Source organism: Balaenoptera acutorostrata, chromosome 1 (genome assembly GCF_949987535.1).
Source record: "Balaenoptera acutorostrata chromosome 1, mBalAcu1.1, whole genome shotgun sequence".
Classification (NCBI taxonomy): Eukaryota; Metazoa; Chordata; class Mammalia; order Artiodactyla; family Balaenopteridae; genus Balaenoptera; species Balaenoptera acutorostrata.
In genome coordinates, this window is record NC_080064.1 from 14,042,896 (window position 1) to 14,059,287 (window position 16,392).

Below are 16,392 nucleotides of genomic sequence, written 5' to 3' on the forward strand. Positions count from 1 at the left end.
CCGTGCTGAGCATTTTAGAACTAATAAAATAGCACACAATTATAGACCCTTTACTGTATTCCAGGCTCCTTTCTAAGCAATTTACGTGGAAGAACAAAAATCATCCTGCAGCCACGTATGAGGTGGTACTACTGTTATCCCCATTTTATAGATGAGAAAACTGAGGCAGGGAGATGTGAAGTGACTTGCCCAAGATCTTGCATTAGATTTGAACCTAGCATTCTGACCAAACCCAGACCCTTCACACGGGGTCCAGCTCCACGGCCACACTCCGCATCCCGGCATCCCACAGAGCATCTCGCAAAATCCACCTTGAAACTCCCCATCAATTTTCACCCATGCCTGGCCTTTTCTCTTACTTTTGTCTGGCATCCTCTGTGTCTGGAGTGCCCTCCTGCGTCCTCTTGTCTGCCCTGCAGACTCCTCTCCTTCCTCCAAGGCACAGCTCAGTGTACCCTCTTCTGTGGGTACTGCCTGAGCTCTCCCTGGCAGAGCTCTCTATTTGTCTGCCCTATGCCACTTCCGTTCCACGCCGAGCAGTCCATGGCAGGCAAGCACGTGCTGCTGATGTTTCTTTCTGTGATTCCCCTACCCTGCCCTTTCTAGGAGTTCCTTGATGGCCAGGACCTTGTCTGATGCACCCTCTGTCCACAGGTCTGGCTGCCAGGAGGTGCTGAACGAATGAACAAAGTGAATGAATGAATGACTGAATGAGAAGTGTAGTCACTTGGGTTCGAGGAATGAAGGCTGAGGGCAGGTATGTCAGGGAGACATAAGATGGTTGAAAAAGTTCCTCCTTCCTCCTGCCTCCCTGCCCCACTGCTTCCAGAACATGGCAGGGGAGAGCTTTAGCCATACTGGGGAGAGCCCTGTCTTTGGGGGGGACTACATGACCATGGGGCCCATCTCTAGTGCTGGGGATCATTATCAGGAGGCAGGGAAGAGACAGCAGGGATTGGGGTGTGACCACCCTGACCCAAAGGCAGAGGATGGACAAGAACATCCCCGGTGCCGCGTCTGTACAGCACTTGATGGTGAACCTTGGTTTCTGGGGTCCCAAGCATCAGTGGGGTGTGGTGCAAAGAGGAGGTGCTTCGGAGCCAAGGACCTGGCTCCCAGCCCTGTCACCTCCTTCCTGTGTGGCCCTGGGCCTGTCTCTCCCCTCACAGAAGGCCTTGGTTTGGCCTTCTATAACGTGCAGGTTCTAGATGGGACAGTCAAGGGTCCCTCCTGCGCTGAGTGGCCGGACCTCTCAGACGCCAAGGTTATGGCACCTGGGAAAGCTGCGCAGAGGCCTTGGTTGGGGGAGGGTCCATGGGAGTTAGGGCAGGGTCTCCCCATTGTGGTCCCCAACCCCTGCATTCAACTGACTCCATGCAGCTTGTTAAAAATCCCAAATCCGGACTCCACCCAAGACTCACTGCATTTGAACCTCTGGGATGGGCTTCCAGGGAAATTGCCATTTGCAAACCCTACTCCCACCTGGCTAGGTGATTCTGCTGTGCACAGAAGTCTGAGTGTCTAGCATCTACTCAGGTCCTTCCAGTCTCCCCTGCTTCTTGCCCGCCAGCCCCTGCAGCGTGGCTTTTGGGGGGTACACAGGAGATGGCGAGGGGAGGTCTCAGAGCATCCTGTGTCTGGCGGAGTTTGGGGGCTCAGGTGGTTGGGTCCTGACCGTGGTTTTGCATTTGGCTGGTGGGAGCCTGCCCAGGGGGGGGACAATGGCAAGAGGACAGAGTTGGCGTGATGGTGTCTCCCAGCCTGGCATTTCTCAGACACATGCCCCCCACACACCCACCCCAGCTGATGCCCCCTATCCCCCGGCCCAGAGCAGGGAACAGGGTGTGTAAACTGGGCTTACTCCATGGGTACAGGCATCATTCACGCACACACACGTGCACACACACCATGAATCCACAGTTGACACACAACCTTGATTGTGCACACACACAATCTTTCTTATACACCCACAAACCCTCACGTTCTTCCCCAAACATCTAGAACGACACTAAATATTCTCACCATCGCTTTGCTTTACACACACACACACATGCATCCTTATATGCAGCCTAGAGGCATGTAGACTTGTCCACTCGCCCCTGCTGACAGATGCCCATCCCCACACCCCCTGAACACAGGCTTTCTTATCTGCACTCATGCTCATCCACATGAGCTGGCCGCCGGCAGCCCCTGGGACCCCCTTGTGTTCACTCCCGTTGCACATGCACCTCCTCACACTTGCATAGGCTCTGCCCATGTGTGTGCCCACAAAGCCAGCCACCGCGCCTCTGCCTGCCATTCTTACCAGCCCCCGGGCCCCCGGGCTGCCCCACACCTCATCCCTGAGCTGCTGTCTGCCTTTGCGCGGTAACCAGATGAGACAAGCAATTTATGACACCAGCTGTCCCTGTTAAAAACCGGATCTCCCACACACACACACACGAGGGGAAGCCAATTGCCCCGAGCCCAGCCCTGCCAGAAGCCAGGACTCACAAGGGAGATGGAGTTGGGGTGGGATCTGGCCACCCGGAGTGGTGAGTGGCACCTGACTTGACGATTCCCACCCCTCCCTGCTATCCCTGGGAATCCGGCATCCTCCTCCCCCAGGGTCCAGGGAAGCCTGCCCTCTCCTCTCTGTGACTGCTCCCCTGGCCCAGCTCCCAGGCCCAGGAGATGCAGGAGCAGACTCAGGGTGGAGAACAGGTGGGCAGGGATTCTAGAGGAAGAGTGGTCCAGGGTCACCATGGCAACAAGGAAGGCAGGAACCCTGTGCCCCTCCTGCTACACAGTAAGCCAGGGGGAGGCTGCAGCTCTGTCCCCTCTTCCTCTCCACTTTTATTCGCCTTGCTCCTCTCTGAGCAGGTGCCCTGCACCCCACCCTGCTTTCCCTCTGCCTAGAATACCTGCTCCCTTCCTTGCCCCAACCCAATACTTCATCAACCCTACTGCCTGGGCCACTTCCACTCTGGACCTCGGAATCAGACCCAGGTTCAAATCCTCACTCCTCCACTGACAGACTGGGCAGCCTGGGTGAGTGGCAGCCCTTCAGTGGCTTCAGTTTTTGCATCTATAGAAGACATGTTCATTTCTATAAAAATATTGACTGAGAGCCCCCTCTGTAGCCGGCTCTGTCCTAGGAGTGGGGGATACAACACTGAACAAAACAAAGTCGCAGCCCTCCTTGGCTTCAGGTTCTGCTGGAGGAGCTGGAAGACACCCATTGCAGACATTTAAGTGAGATGATTATGTTTCTTCACCGTCTCATCTGCTGTGTCCATGGCTGTCCTCCCGGAATTGAACACAGCTCATGAAAGGAACTCAATCAGTAAGCGAATGCTTGAATGCACAAATGGCTTGAGCCCTATGCTGAGGGTGACTTGGTCTAAGCCTTTCTCTAACACTAGTTGATCTTTTGCACTGGGCCTCGGAGGCAGCTTTCTCAGTGTAATTTCTAAGTGGTTGGATAGAGACACATCTAAGTAGACTTTAGAACATTCCTTCCTTCGCTGACTTGTTGATTCACTACACAAACGTACATTATAAGGACAGACTATGTGCCAATCCCATGCTAGGCACTCGGGGCTGAGTGAGGTGGGGAAGAGACTTCTAGGTGACGATCGCATGGCAGAAGTTTTTAGATGTGCTTATCACATTTTACAAGAAGCTTTCACATATATTTGGGTTTTTAAAAAGTATTGCTAACTACACTGGGGCATAGGTCCGATGAACACTTTACAGATGAGGAAACTGAGACTCCAAGACTATCAGTGACTTGCTTGAGAACACAGAGCCAGGAAGTGACAGCCCCCAAGGAGGAACCGAGCCTCCTCACACTTGGCCCAGCATTCTAGCCACCATTCGTCACTTTCAGTGTCCCTCTCCCTGCAACTACAACTCTATAAGGCAGCCATGGCTCTTGCCCATTTTTAAAAATTTATTTATTTATTTATGGCTGAGTTGGGTCTTTATTGCAGGGCGCGGGCTTTCTGTAGTTGTGGCGAGCGGGGGCTACTCTTCATTGCGGTGCGCGGGCTTCTCATTGCGGTGGCTTCTCTTGTTGCGGAGCGTGGGCTCTAGGCGCACGGGCTCAGTAGTTGTGGCTTGCGGGCTCAGTAGTTGTGGCTCGTGGGCTCTAGAGCGCAGGCTCAGTAGTTGTGGTGCACGGGCTTAGTTGCTCCGTGGCATGTAGGATCTTCCCGGACCAGGGCTCCAACCCGTGTCCCCTGCATTGGCAGGCGGATTCTTAACCACTGCGCCACCAGGGAAGCCCGCTCTTGCCCATTTTAATAGCCTGGGAGCCGCCTGGAACCTGCCGGTGCTGGGATTTGAACCTGGGCTGGCCTGACTCTGGAGCCCAGGCGCCATCACTCCTCCATGTCTAATCAGTTCATTAAAAACCCTCCTTGCAAACTGTCCCTCTCACTGCCCAGCCACAGAAACCTCAGCTGTTCCATTTCCAGGAGAGCAAATTCCTTCCCGGCTGGAGAGGAGTTGGGATGATGTAGGCAGGCAATTTAAACAGCTCCAGCAAAATACACCAGCAGTTTTCACTCTCTGCCACTATTACACTTTCCAGCCGTGGCGGGATTGGCCCATAAGTGGGATATCACGTTTATTACAGCTATTTCCAACCTGTAATTGGTTTTGTGGAACACAAAGAGAAGGAGGCTGGCGGGTGGGGGAGCTGACTTTCCCCCCCTTCTTTTTTTTTCTCTTCCGGATGAGGGCACCCAGGGACATTGGGAGGAGGCTAGAGTTGGAGACTTATTTGTTTTTCAAATGGAAAACCCCGGTCGGCCCTGCAGGCTCTCACGCTGCTGGCTGGACTCAGTCCATTTGCCACGCTTTGGTGGCTCCACTTGAAAATCAACCCAGCCTGGCTGAAGCCAGATTTGCTGGTCGGGGACAGCCGGCGCCCTGGGACACGGTCGGGCAGGCTTGGGACCCGTGGGCAGCTGTTGAGCCTTGGCTGGGCAAACAGAGCGTGAATAGGTGTGGCCTCTAGGGCCAGCTGTTCTAGAATCAGAACATTTGGGCATTCGGGGTAGAAATGGCCCTCAGAGGTCCCCCTGCCCCACGTCTCTTCGTTGAGCATTTAGGGCAACTGAGGCCTGGAGAAGGGAGACGTGCAGAGAGATTTAGAACCCAGGTCTCCATCCAGTGTAGCTGAACAGTCGGGGGAGTTGATACCGACCAGGGTTCTTGACCTTCCCAAGAAATAGAAATTGACTAGAGGCCAGACAAGAAATTCAGGCAAGGCTTTATTGAGGCCCCTGCTGTAGCAGGGGGGAGCGAGAACAAGTAAGAGGTTCCCTTGCTCGCTCGCCGAGCGGGGGGGCCGAGCTGGTTCCTTAGATGGGGTGAGGGTAGGGGTGTATCCAGATAGGTGGCTTAGGTGTTCTGCCCCAGTCCCTTTGTGGTGTTCTGTGTGCAGGGGGCATGCACAGTACCCTGCTTTTGCTCCCGACACCCAGTTTTTGCTCTGGGCTCTTCAGAAGTGGCAGATAGGGGTTTTTTTTTGGTCTTTTTGGATCTTTTGGTCCAGAATTTGCCCCAACTGTGCATGCATTCAGTTATTTTTAGTCCCATACAGTTTCTTTGTATTTGGTTGCTTGAGGAGAAATTTGTCCAGGTGCAAGCACTGCAGCAAAGGGTCCCAGGTCCCAGCCTGTCTCAGAATGACCTCTGAGAAAAAATACCTCAGATCCACGCTGGTTCCTTCTCGAGCGTCCCTGCACGGATGGTCCCTCCACCTTCCCCCCCGGGCCTGGTCCTACTGGGAAGCCCCATCAAACTGGGGCGTGGGCACAGCAGGCTGTTCTGGGGGCAGGTCTGTGTTGTAGAGCAGCAGGAATGGCTTCTCTTGTTCCTTATGGCGCCCCCTAGAGCCTGGAATGTGGTAAGGATTCAACTCACTCTAACAAATATTTACAGAGTAAGAACCACGTGCCCAACTCTGGGGGCAGAGCATGAACAGGGCTGATAAAGACCCTGCCCTCCTAGAGCTTATGTTCTAGAAGTAGCCCACATTCAAGCCCTGTTTATTGATTCACTAAAAATCTGTTGAATGAATGAATGAGTGAATGAACACACAAGCACATCTCCCTCTGGGGAAGGGAAAACCCACACATCTTTGGCTCTCCAACAGCACCTTGACTGCCCCCGCTAGCTTTGTCATTCTCTGTCTGCCCTGATCTCCTGGTCCCAACCCACTATGGGCACCGGGGGGCTGTCTTGGAGCCCCCGAGACCAGCCTGCCACCACATCCTTGATCTGAGCCTCCTCGAGCTGCCTCTTTGGGCTGATATAATAATATAATAATTCAGCAAGTTCCTGGGCCTCTGCTTTCCCCACACACAACCCCCAGCCCTCCAGTTCTCAGTTGCTCACGCTGGCTTCTAGCTCCTCCCACCCGCCTCCCTCTCCAGAAATGGACCCCCTTCTTTCATTTACTGCTTTTTTGCATCCTCTGGTTTTTCAGCAAGAGATACTCTGCTCTCCAGCCCTGAAGAGTGAGAAGGGACACAGAAAAAGAGGTGGTTCAGAGAAGTGTTAGTATTCATAAAAATAGCTGTCTCCACTGAGCATTGACCACACACTGGGCGATCTTTCCAAGCCTTGTCTCATTTAATCCTCCCAAGAAGATGGGTTGAGTTGTCCCCATTTTACAGATGAGGAAACTGAGGCTTAGAAAGGTGAAATAGCTTGCTCAAAAGCACAAAGTTGTAACCAAAATCAAGAATTCGACTGGGGCATGGGAAATCAGTATTGCTTCTTGCTCAAAAGCATCCCATAGGCAGGGAGAAGCAGCCTGAGACTAGATACCCCCTGAAAAGGGCCCACCTCCTCCAGGAAGACTCCTGTGATCACCCCTCCCTCCAAAGGAATTCTTGGCTCAGATGACACTTGGCAAATACCTGTTGCTACAGCCATGATCTCCCAGACTTTGGCCTCTCACTTAACTGTGAGTGGTGTTATCTCCCTCACCAGACTGTGAATAAGCTTGTGATGGGCTGCAACGGTGTCTGACATTAATTTCTTTCTCTCCCATGGGGCCTGGAACCGTGCCTGCGTGTCTTAGGCCTGGCGACATGTTTCTAGAACTAAAGGGAAGATGTCTTCCAGCATCTTCTCAGGCTTACACCATGCCCTCTGCCCACAGCCTGTGATTACCCCCACCCCCTCCCAGCCTCTGTCGTGAGGGGTTCAAACCTCCAAGAACTACAGAATAACCTCCTTGCAAATAGCCACTTGCCCACTGGCCTGGGGCCTGAGAGTGAATTTGGAGTCTGTTACTTTCCTTTACCTTCCCTGAGGCTGAGGGAGGTCTGAGAGCCAGCTGCAAGGAGCTGGGACAGTGGATGCCTTGATTGGAAGGAGATCAGTGCTTGTCTAGGGCTGCCCGAGGCCAGTTTAACCACAGCAGCCAGAGGCGGGCCCCAGAGAAAAAGATGTAAATAAAACCAAAGTAAAACTAGGTGCGTCCTTGAAACTCCCCTGTCCCTGGGCCTGAAACAGTGATTTACGATTCAGATAATTCTTCGGTGCTTTATCTGGGGTGTGTGGGTATGTGTGAGTACGTGTGGGGTGTGGGTGTATTTTCCCACTAATAAAAACCTCAGTCCCGGAGAATAAATTTGAGGAGACAGTTTTACTGACAGATTTTTTTTCCTCCTTTGTATAATAAAAAAGAAAAAAGTGGAGTGAAATTTGAAATTGGGACGATAAGGGCTGCCGCATTTTAGGAGGAGATAAAAAAGCAGTACCTGAAGGGAGGCGAGGCTGCAAGTCAAACAGGCAGGATGCCTTCCACTTTTACGACTTTAGGGGAAAATTACTCAAACCTCCGCTGGGCTTCTGGCATCCTGCCTCCTAATGAGGCAGCCGCTGAGTGTAGAGAGAGAGGGCCTGAGAGGCACTTAGTTCATCCTCAGCCCTTTTCAGCCTAGTGGGTGGGATGTGAACCCTGGTCTGGGAGCCAGAGCTCTGCCAAGAGCCCATTGTGGGACCTCGGATGAATCACTTTGCCTCTCCAAGCCTCAGTTTCTTCATCTGCAAAATGGGAGATTATTGTCTATTCCGCTCTATACAAAGAGATGTGCTTCAAGCAGATTTCTCAACCTTGGTATTGTTGACATTTGGGGCCAGATAATTCTTTGGGGGCTTGTCCTCTGCCTCGTAGGATGGTTTTAGCATCCCTGGCCTTTACCTGGTAGATACGAGGACCACGTCTTGCCCCTGAGTTGTGACAACCAAAACTGGCTCCCGACATTGTCAAATGTCCCCAGGAGGAGGAGGGGGCAAAACTGTCCCCCAGTTCAGGGGCCTGGTTTAAAGGTACTTTGCTCCTCTTCCTCACTCTTCCTCCATTCTCATCATCCCGTTTGGGAAGCGGGTGAGAGGCAATGTGAGAGGACCAGAGGATGAGATGTCTTGCCTTCTGACTGCACCCACGCACAGTCAGAAAAGCGCAAAGCCCTCAGAGAGGGAACAAGTCAAGTGTATGAGCGGTGGGTGAGCCTGCGGGAGACGCAGAGGTGTGAGCTCAGCGAGGAGACACCGTGTAGTGGGAAGTCCCACCGCTGATCCCTCTCAGGGTCCTGGAGCTGGTGAGTGTGTTATCATCACTCTAACCCTCACCAGCCGGGGCTTCCCGGGGACCCCGGTGCTAATAGAGGTCTCCTACTCTCATGAGCTTGCGGTTTGGGGAGCGTGAGCCGTACTCTTGTAGCTCGTGGCTGGCACACAGCTGGCACTCAATAAATGCTGGCTGGATTGCACTGAATCTGTGTTCCCTAAACCAGCACAACTACCACCTTGGCCAGACAGATGTGGTCCAAGTCAGCTGGGGTCCCGATGTGCCCAAAGGAGGCCAGCCGCCCCGGGGGGCCAGTCCTCCCAAGAAGGTGGCAGACCCGAGCTCCAGGGCCCCCTTTGCTGGGCTGGGGAAGCACCTTTCGGCATCTCCCCCCTCCCCCAAGCCCCTTGGAGAAACCCCATCCCAGCATCTCCCCCCTCCCCCAAGCCCCTTGGAGAAACCCCATCCCAGCATCTCCCCCCTGCCCCAACCTCCTTGGAGAAACCCCATCCCGGCATTTCCCCCCTGCCCCAACCTCCTTGGAGAAACCCCACCCCCGGCATCTCCCCCCTCCCCCAACCTCCTTGGAGAAACCCCATCCCAGCATCTCCCCCCTCCCCCAAGCCCCTTGGAGAAACCCCATCCCAGCATCTCCCCCCTCCCCCAAGCCCCTTGGAGAAACCCCACCCCCGGCATCTCCCCCCTCCCCCAACCTCCTTGGAGAAACCCCTGCCCCAGCCCCCTCTCCTGCCTCCAGCACACAGAGCCACAGGGAGTTAATTCCATTTCTCCAGGAAGTGGAGGCCTCCCTGTTGCAGGCTGTTAGCGAGGAGCCCAGCTGAGCGGCAAGAGGCTGCAACTCTGTAATAGAGTTGCTGAGACAAGCGGAAAACTGCAGCCGGGTAAACAGATAAATAATTGAAAGAGTGACAACACGTACCTTGCTGCTTTGTGGAGTAACACTTTCATTATCGGGAGGCAGCGCAGCCGTGGGGAGGGGGATGCGGACAGGCGGCAGGCGGGCTTAGGGCACACTTGGGTCCGGCTTTTAATCAGCTGTGAACAGCTGGGCACCTGAGCAGCCTTTGTCTTCCAGCGTGGGCTTTATTACCACCTCCTGAGAGCCCCTGCCTTCTCCGGGCCTCCTTCGTATTCCTATGTGAAATGGGGACTTCCTGACCCACCTCCTGGCCTGTCTCAAGGGCAGCCAGAGGCAGGCAAGTCCCCCACACTGTCCTCTTCTCTCCATCGCTGGTGTCAGTAGACTGGGTTCTCCCTAGCCTCCCCAGGTTCCCCTGTCTCCAGACAAGTCCCTTCAATCTCTTCTAAGGCCAGAGGGAGCTTGTAAATAGATCTTGAAACTCTGCACCTCCTTGGCCTTCGGGGGAGTTGAGTTCCTTTGCCCACCAGGCCCTCCCTGATGTGGCTCCCATTTCACTCCTCAGAGTCTACTCTCTTCACCTCCTCTCTGCCCCAGGCACTCTGAACACAGCCTCCTTTCACTGAGCACAGATGCTTCTTTCCCACCCCAGGCCCTTTGCTCCTGCTGTCCCTTCTGCCTAGAAAGCACTCCCTCCATTTACCAGGCTGGTTCCTACTCTTCCTTCAGAAGACAACTTATGTATTGCTTACTCCAGGAAGCCCTCCATGATTACCTTATCCCCAGGATGGGACCTGCCCCTCCTCTGGGCTCCCTAGCTATTCTGGTCCTCTCCCTTGAAGAATTTATGGGAAACTATTGCAATTTAGCTTGTTTGAATCCGTATGAGATCTTGGCACAGGTGACTGCCCTTGGCCCCAGTTCTTCTCTCTTTCTATCCGGCCTGCTCCCCCATTCCCTCTCTCCTTGGGCGGGGATGGCTTTGGGACTCTGGCTGACTCTGCAAAACACATTCACACTCTCTGGCCCTGTCTGCGGCTCCCCAAGTTTTGCCCGTCATTTTCGCAAGGCCAACAAGTGGGATGCAGAAGTGGGACCGCCTGGTGCATCGGAAAGGGCCAGAAGAAGAGGCAGCCCTACTCCTTCTTAGCTGTAGGACCTCAGGAAGGCACTTGACTTCAGAGCCTCAGCCTGCACATCAGTAATGTGGGGATGACCTGGGAGGATAATAGTGATGGTTGTGACATCTCCCCCCAGAGGCTTCTCCTGGGGCTGCCTGCATCTCCCCAGCATACCAGGAGCCCACTCACCGCCTGGAGGAAAGGGGTGGCAGGGCTGGCTGAGCACTCACCTGTGACTCCTCTGTGCTCTGTTGCAGGTGACGGATGGCGGCACCATCAAGCAGAAGATCTTTACTTTTGACGCCATGTTCTCCACCAACTTCTCCCACATGGAGAACTACCGCAAGCGAGAGGACCTGGTGTACCAGTCCACCGTGAGGTGAGGGCCGGGCGGGGTCCGGGGGGCCCCTTCTCCAGCCCTTTCATGTCTATCCCACACGCAATGCTCTTGGAGTGGGGAGGGGGGTCTCAGGATCACCCTCCATGGGCTTGGAAGGCAGAGCTGGGGCTCTGCTGCAGAAGGGGGACCCATTCCCAAGGGGAATCACCCCCTGGAGGGAAGAAGCAGGAAGGGGTCAAGTTGCAGCTCTGCCACATGGAGCAGACCCTTTATGTCGGCCTCTCCAGACGGCTCCTGCAACAGTCCCGCAAAGTGGGTTTTCCAAACCCCTTTCCAGGTTAGGACACAGGTCCAGAGAGGGTGAGCAATATGCCGAAAGTCACACAGCCAGAAATGCCAGAGGTGGGATGTAAACCAGCTCTACCCGGTTCAGAAGCCTGTGGAATACGTCCTATTGTTCCCCACGGGCTCTAAACCTGGGAAGGAAAACAGACCCTAAACAACCGGACCCTAGGTTCAAAGCAGCAACAGGATGGGGAAGGAAGAGCGCTTGGGGATGGAGATACTTAATATTTCTACCCCTACCCCTTTCCTAGAAGACTTTAAGGTAGCGGATCCCATTCTAGGCCCTGCTGTGTTCTAGGCGTGTGGGCGCCCACGGCCCCACTCCCCTCCCACCCGCTGCCTGAAAGGCCCCAATCCTATTTTATTGCTCTGACCCTTTACACTTGATGGGTGCTGTTCCCTTTGGTCACCTGGTAAACTCCTCTTCAGCCTTCAGAACCCAATCGAGCAGGTCCTCCTGTGGGACACCTTCTTTAGACAGCCCATCACCTCAGCAGAACTGACCTCCCCCAAAGCCAATGGCTGCGGCTCCTCCAGAACACACACACACACACACACACACACACACACACACACACACACGTGTGCATGCTTTTTCACACTACACAGCCAAATGCTTTGCCTGGTGGCCAGGCAGAAAGTGGCAGTCTCCTCCAAAGCTAGAGGACAGCCTGGCTACACCAGGCGCACAGGGAGATGCTGCAGGAGACAAGCTGGCTCGCGCTGTGCTCCGTGGGGTGCCTGCCGCGTCCCCGCTTATGCCTTTACCCCTGACCCGCCAGGAGGATAAGGCCCCACTGTCCACACACAGGCTGGTCCTTCTCTCTGTGACCATGAGCATCAGGACAGAATGGGTACTCCCCCTTCACCTGGCATCCTCAGCTCTCAACACGAGGCCTGACACACAGTAGGTACACAATAAAATTTGCAAATTGAGTGGATGACCCTGGGCACCCTCCTTGGCCCTTTGGGTGTCAGTTTCCCTGTGGATAAAAGTAGAAAATGGGACAAGAAGATTGCAAAGGGTAAATCCAGCCCTGCATAGGGAATCTGGCCGGTGGTCCTTCCATGCCCACTTTGGTAAGAACGGAAGGTGGGTGTGCTCCCCTGGAGGACCTTTCTGGGTGCTCCTCTCTCTGGGCTTTGTGTTAGGAGCTCAGACCCAGCATTTGTTGGGGGAATCTGGTGAGAATGTGGATGTGAAGGGGCTCCGAAGAGGTGTACAAATGGCCACACAGATACCTTCATCCATCTATTTATGATTTCTCCTATACCCACTTCCAAAAATGATTTGGGGTGCCTTAAAGCACATCTAAGACCCACCAGTTATCATCAAAATGAAAAAAAGGTAAAAACTCATTTTGGAGAAGAAAATAGCTATCCTGGGAGCCACAGATGATTTTGCACAAGTGGACATTTAGATCACCTCCAGGCTTCCCAGAAACCCGTCTCCACCTGCCACACCTCTGCCTGGTTACCAAGGTCTCTGAGAAGCAACAGCTCCCCACATACCATCATTTTCAGTCCCCCACCCGTGGCTGCAGGTATGGTCTCCAGGGTGGTTCCTTGGCTCTGACCCCCACCATCTCATGTATCCAGAGCACGGCCCTGGTACGCAAAGACCTGGTTCAAATCCCAGCTCAGCTACTTCCTGCTGAGTTACCTTGGACCATAAGGACCTTGACCTCTCTCTGCCTTGGTGTCCTCACCTGTAAAGCAGGCTTAATATGATTGGCTTAAACAATCGTTGTGGGGTTTGATGAGACTTATGTCTGATGGCTTGAGTTCTAATCCTGGCTCCTCCACCCCCTTGCTTTAGTGTAATCTTGGGTTGGTAACTCTGTGCCTGAGTTTCCCAGTCTCTAAAAGGGAATGACAACAGGAAGAAGCTCACTGCAACCTCGTGAGTTGAGTTAATAATTTGCGTAAAGTGCAGCCACAGTTGCTGAGTGGTGCGTGCACGCTGTTATTGCCTAGAAAAGCCCTCCTTTCCTCATCATAAAAAAAAAAAAAAAGCCCTCACCTTTTCCCAAATCTCATAAAACCCTCCCTGTGCACTCTTTCTCTTGATCCTCACTAACAACACCTGGAATGCAGGCAGGTATTATTATTATTATTATTATTATTATTATTATTATTTTCTGTAGTCCTGATTTTACAGATGGGGTCAAAGTTCAGCAAGGTCAAGGGACTTGCCCAAGGGTCCCCTGCTATAACAACATCAACTTGGTTGGACCTCAACCCACCTCATCCTACCCCTCCACCACACTGCCGTTCTCATTTTACAGCTGAGGAAACCGAGGCTCAGAGAGGGGAAGAGACTAGTCCAAGGTCACACAGCAGCTCAATTGCAGCCAGTGCTCTTTTCTTCCCCAGCCTTCTTCTGGAACCTTTGTTACCATGGGGGGGTCTCCCAGGCAGAGAGCAGCAGGGCAGGGGGCCTCGGGGAAGCCACAGAAGAAGGGAAGGAAGGAGCAGACCCTCTTGGAGAGTCTGATCCAGTCACGGAGAGTTGCAGCCGCAGGAGCAGCTGCAGGGCTTCGTTAGGGCTGGTGAGGGGCGCGGACTCCACATTTACATATAAATGAAGATGTTTACAAATTAATGCATCTCATCTAGAGAGAGTCCCAGCTCCACAGCTGTCTGGGCTGCTTCCTCTTCAGCTGGGGAAAGTGGGAAGAGAATGAGGCTGAGAAGATTACCAAGAGTTGGCAGAGAGCAATTTTCTGGGCAGCCAGGGGAGCCCTAGGGACTCCCAGAGCCTTTCCTCCCACTGGTGGGGTTCCCGGAGGGATGGGAGTCAGGTGGGGTGACAGGGCTTCTGTCCCCAGGTTGGGGGGTGCAGTTCATGACCCCCCCCCCCAGTTCATGACCTCTTGGTGGGGCCCCAGTTCATGACCTCTTGGGCAGGTCACTGCCCCTCCACGCACCCCAAAGATTCCATTGATCAAATGCCTTTCTAGTTCTGAGCCTCAGAGCCCAGAACTCCCAGTTTGGAATTGACAATAATTTATTCCTTCAAAGGATATTTAACTGAGCACCTACTAGGAGCCTGGTATGATGCAGGTGCCGGGGATCCAGTGGGGAACAAGAAAGACAGGGCTTTACACTCTCGTGGGGGAGACAGAGAGGAAACAAGGGAAGCAAGACGTCAATAAATTTATCATGACACATTCCACAAAGATGTGAGTCCGATGGTGATCACGTAACGAGGGGCGAGCAGCTTGCAGTGCCGGGAGGACTAAGGTGCTGGGGTGTCAGGCAGAGCCTCCCAGGAAGGTGGCCCTGGGCTGAGACCTGTGGGCTGGGAAGGAGCCATCCATGGTGGGGAAAAGGCAGGTGTGGCAGACATCGGAGCCCAAGTGCCAGGGAGCTGATGTCTGGGAGCAGCCTCAGCCAATGACTGATGGGAGGTGTTAGATGAAACCCCAGTCCCCTCGTCCCTCCAGTGGGGCAACTCAGATGTGTCTTCTCCACTGTCCCCGAGTTCCCCAGCGGGACTGAATAACCTCCAGGATGCACCTGTGTTGACTTCCTTCCCGCTCAATCCCCACTCCCTTTCCAGCTGCCTGGGATACCCTCCTAAATAAGCCACTGGCTCCCAATTGATTCCTTGTCTCAGGTTCTGTTTCTCAGGGGCCCCTAAGTGGGAACATAGGATATTAGTAACAGTCCCACCTGCAGGCATCCTGCACATCTGCCATCCTCTACTCCTGCCCTCTCAGGCCCTGCCTCGGGCCCCGTCCACCTGTTCCATCAGGCCGGGCACAAGTGGACCAGATGGATGGATCCCCCTCACTGAGGGGAAGATTGTGTGGGCAAAACTCGTTAATCCCTGCAGAACGTGGCCATCCCCAAATGGCAGCTGTGACCTCCTTGGAGGTCAGGGTGAATCACAGCGAGCCTTCACCAGCCCCTGTTCCCCCCAACACACACGTTGTGCCTTCCGTTTCCCGAAGTCCTCTGCAGTCCATGTCCCATCCCATCAGCCCAGGGTGTCCCTAGGAACACCAAGCAGGCTTCACTGGCCCTCATTTGGTGGTGAGGGAAATCTAGACTCAAGGGTTCAAGAGTGAGCCCCTCCCACGCCTTGCCCACCTCTCTTTGCCAAGGCCCTGCTCATCCTTTCAGGTTCAGCTTAAATGTTGCTTCCTCCAGGAAGCCCATCCTGACGGCCCAGACTGGGCCAGGCACCCCAGTGCCCTTCCCCTCCCACACTCACTGCCCTGACACCGGGTATTCAAAGTGCCTCCTGCACTCGACCAGAAGCCCCACGAGGATGGGGATTGGGGGTGATGTCTTCACTGCCATCTCCCCAGCTGCCCAGCCCAGCACCCCCTGCCCAATGTGGACAATTTGTAGATAATTGTGGAGTGGATGAGTTAGTGGTAGAAGGCTTGGTGGATGTCTTCCACTGACGCTCTCACGGCTGCGGGATAAACTTTGGAAGAAGGAATTCAGGCCTCCGCACCTTCCCCCAACCCGGGCATCATTTATTTATCACAAAGGAATGGAGCAATTGCTGTATGTCAGGGACGGTGCTGGTGATAAAATGGTGAACAAGACATAATCAGACCTGCTCTGGTAAGTCATATGATGTAGGGGGTGAGGAGAGACAGACTATAAAAATGTGTTTGAAAGAATACGGGAAAATATCTTCAGTAGGTGATGAAGGAAATAAGGGAATGTGACGGAGATGATGAGAGTCGTGGAGCATGTGTGGCGGCGGGGCGGGGGGAGGGGGAGCGTGCTACGAGGTCTCGTAGGAGACATCTGAGCAGGGATCTATAGGATAAAAGAAGCCCGACAGACCAGGCTGGAGGTAGGGAGGGCGTTCCAGGTAGAAGGCACAGCAAGTGCAAAGATCCTGAGGTGAGAAACAGCTTGTCGTGATCTAGGAGCTGCCAGAGGGCCAGCATGGCCAGAGTTCAGGGAGCAAGGAAACAAGTTGGCTTTTATTCTCAATGTCCTGGAAGCCACTGAAGGTTGGGGTCTCACGTGATGTGTCTTGTAAAGCTCACCCTGGTTGCCAAGCGGAGCATGGGTTGGAGGGGTCAGGAAAGGAAGACAAAGCTTTCCTCAGAGGGGTCTGGGGAGGGAGAGAGCGGTCTCTTCATAGGTCTCAGGA

General features: G+C 54.0%; 1 protein-coding gene across 1 annotated transcript in view; it reads left to right on the forward strand.

Annotated features, from left to right (window-relative positions):
* The window catches only part of IGSF21 (immunoglobin superfamily member 21), a 252,328-nt gene that overhangs the window by 160,451 nt on the left and 75,485 nt on the right, over positions 1 to 16,392 (forward strand). Inside the window, exon 3 of the mRNA XM_057537082.1 lies at positions 10,837 to 10,958. Coding sequence (XP_057393065.1) covers positions 10,837 to 10,958 — 122 coding nt within the window. The remainder of the gene's footprint in view (positions 1 to 10,836; positions 10,959 to 16,392) is intronic.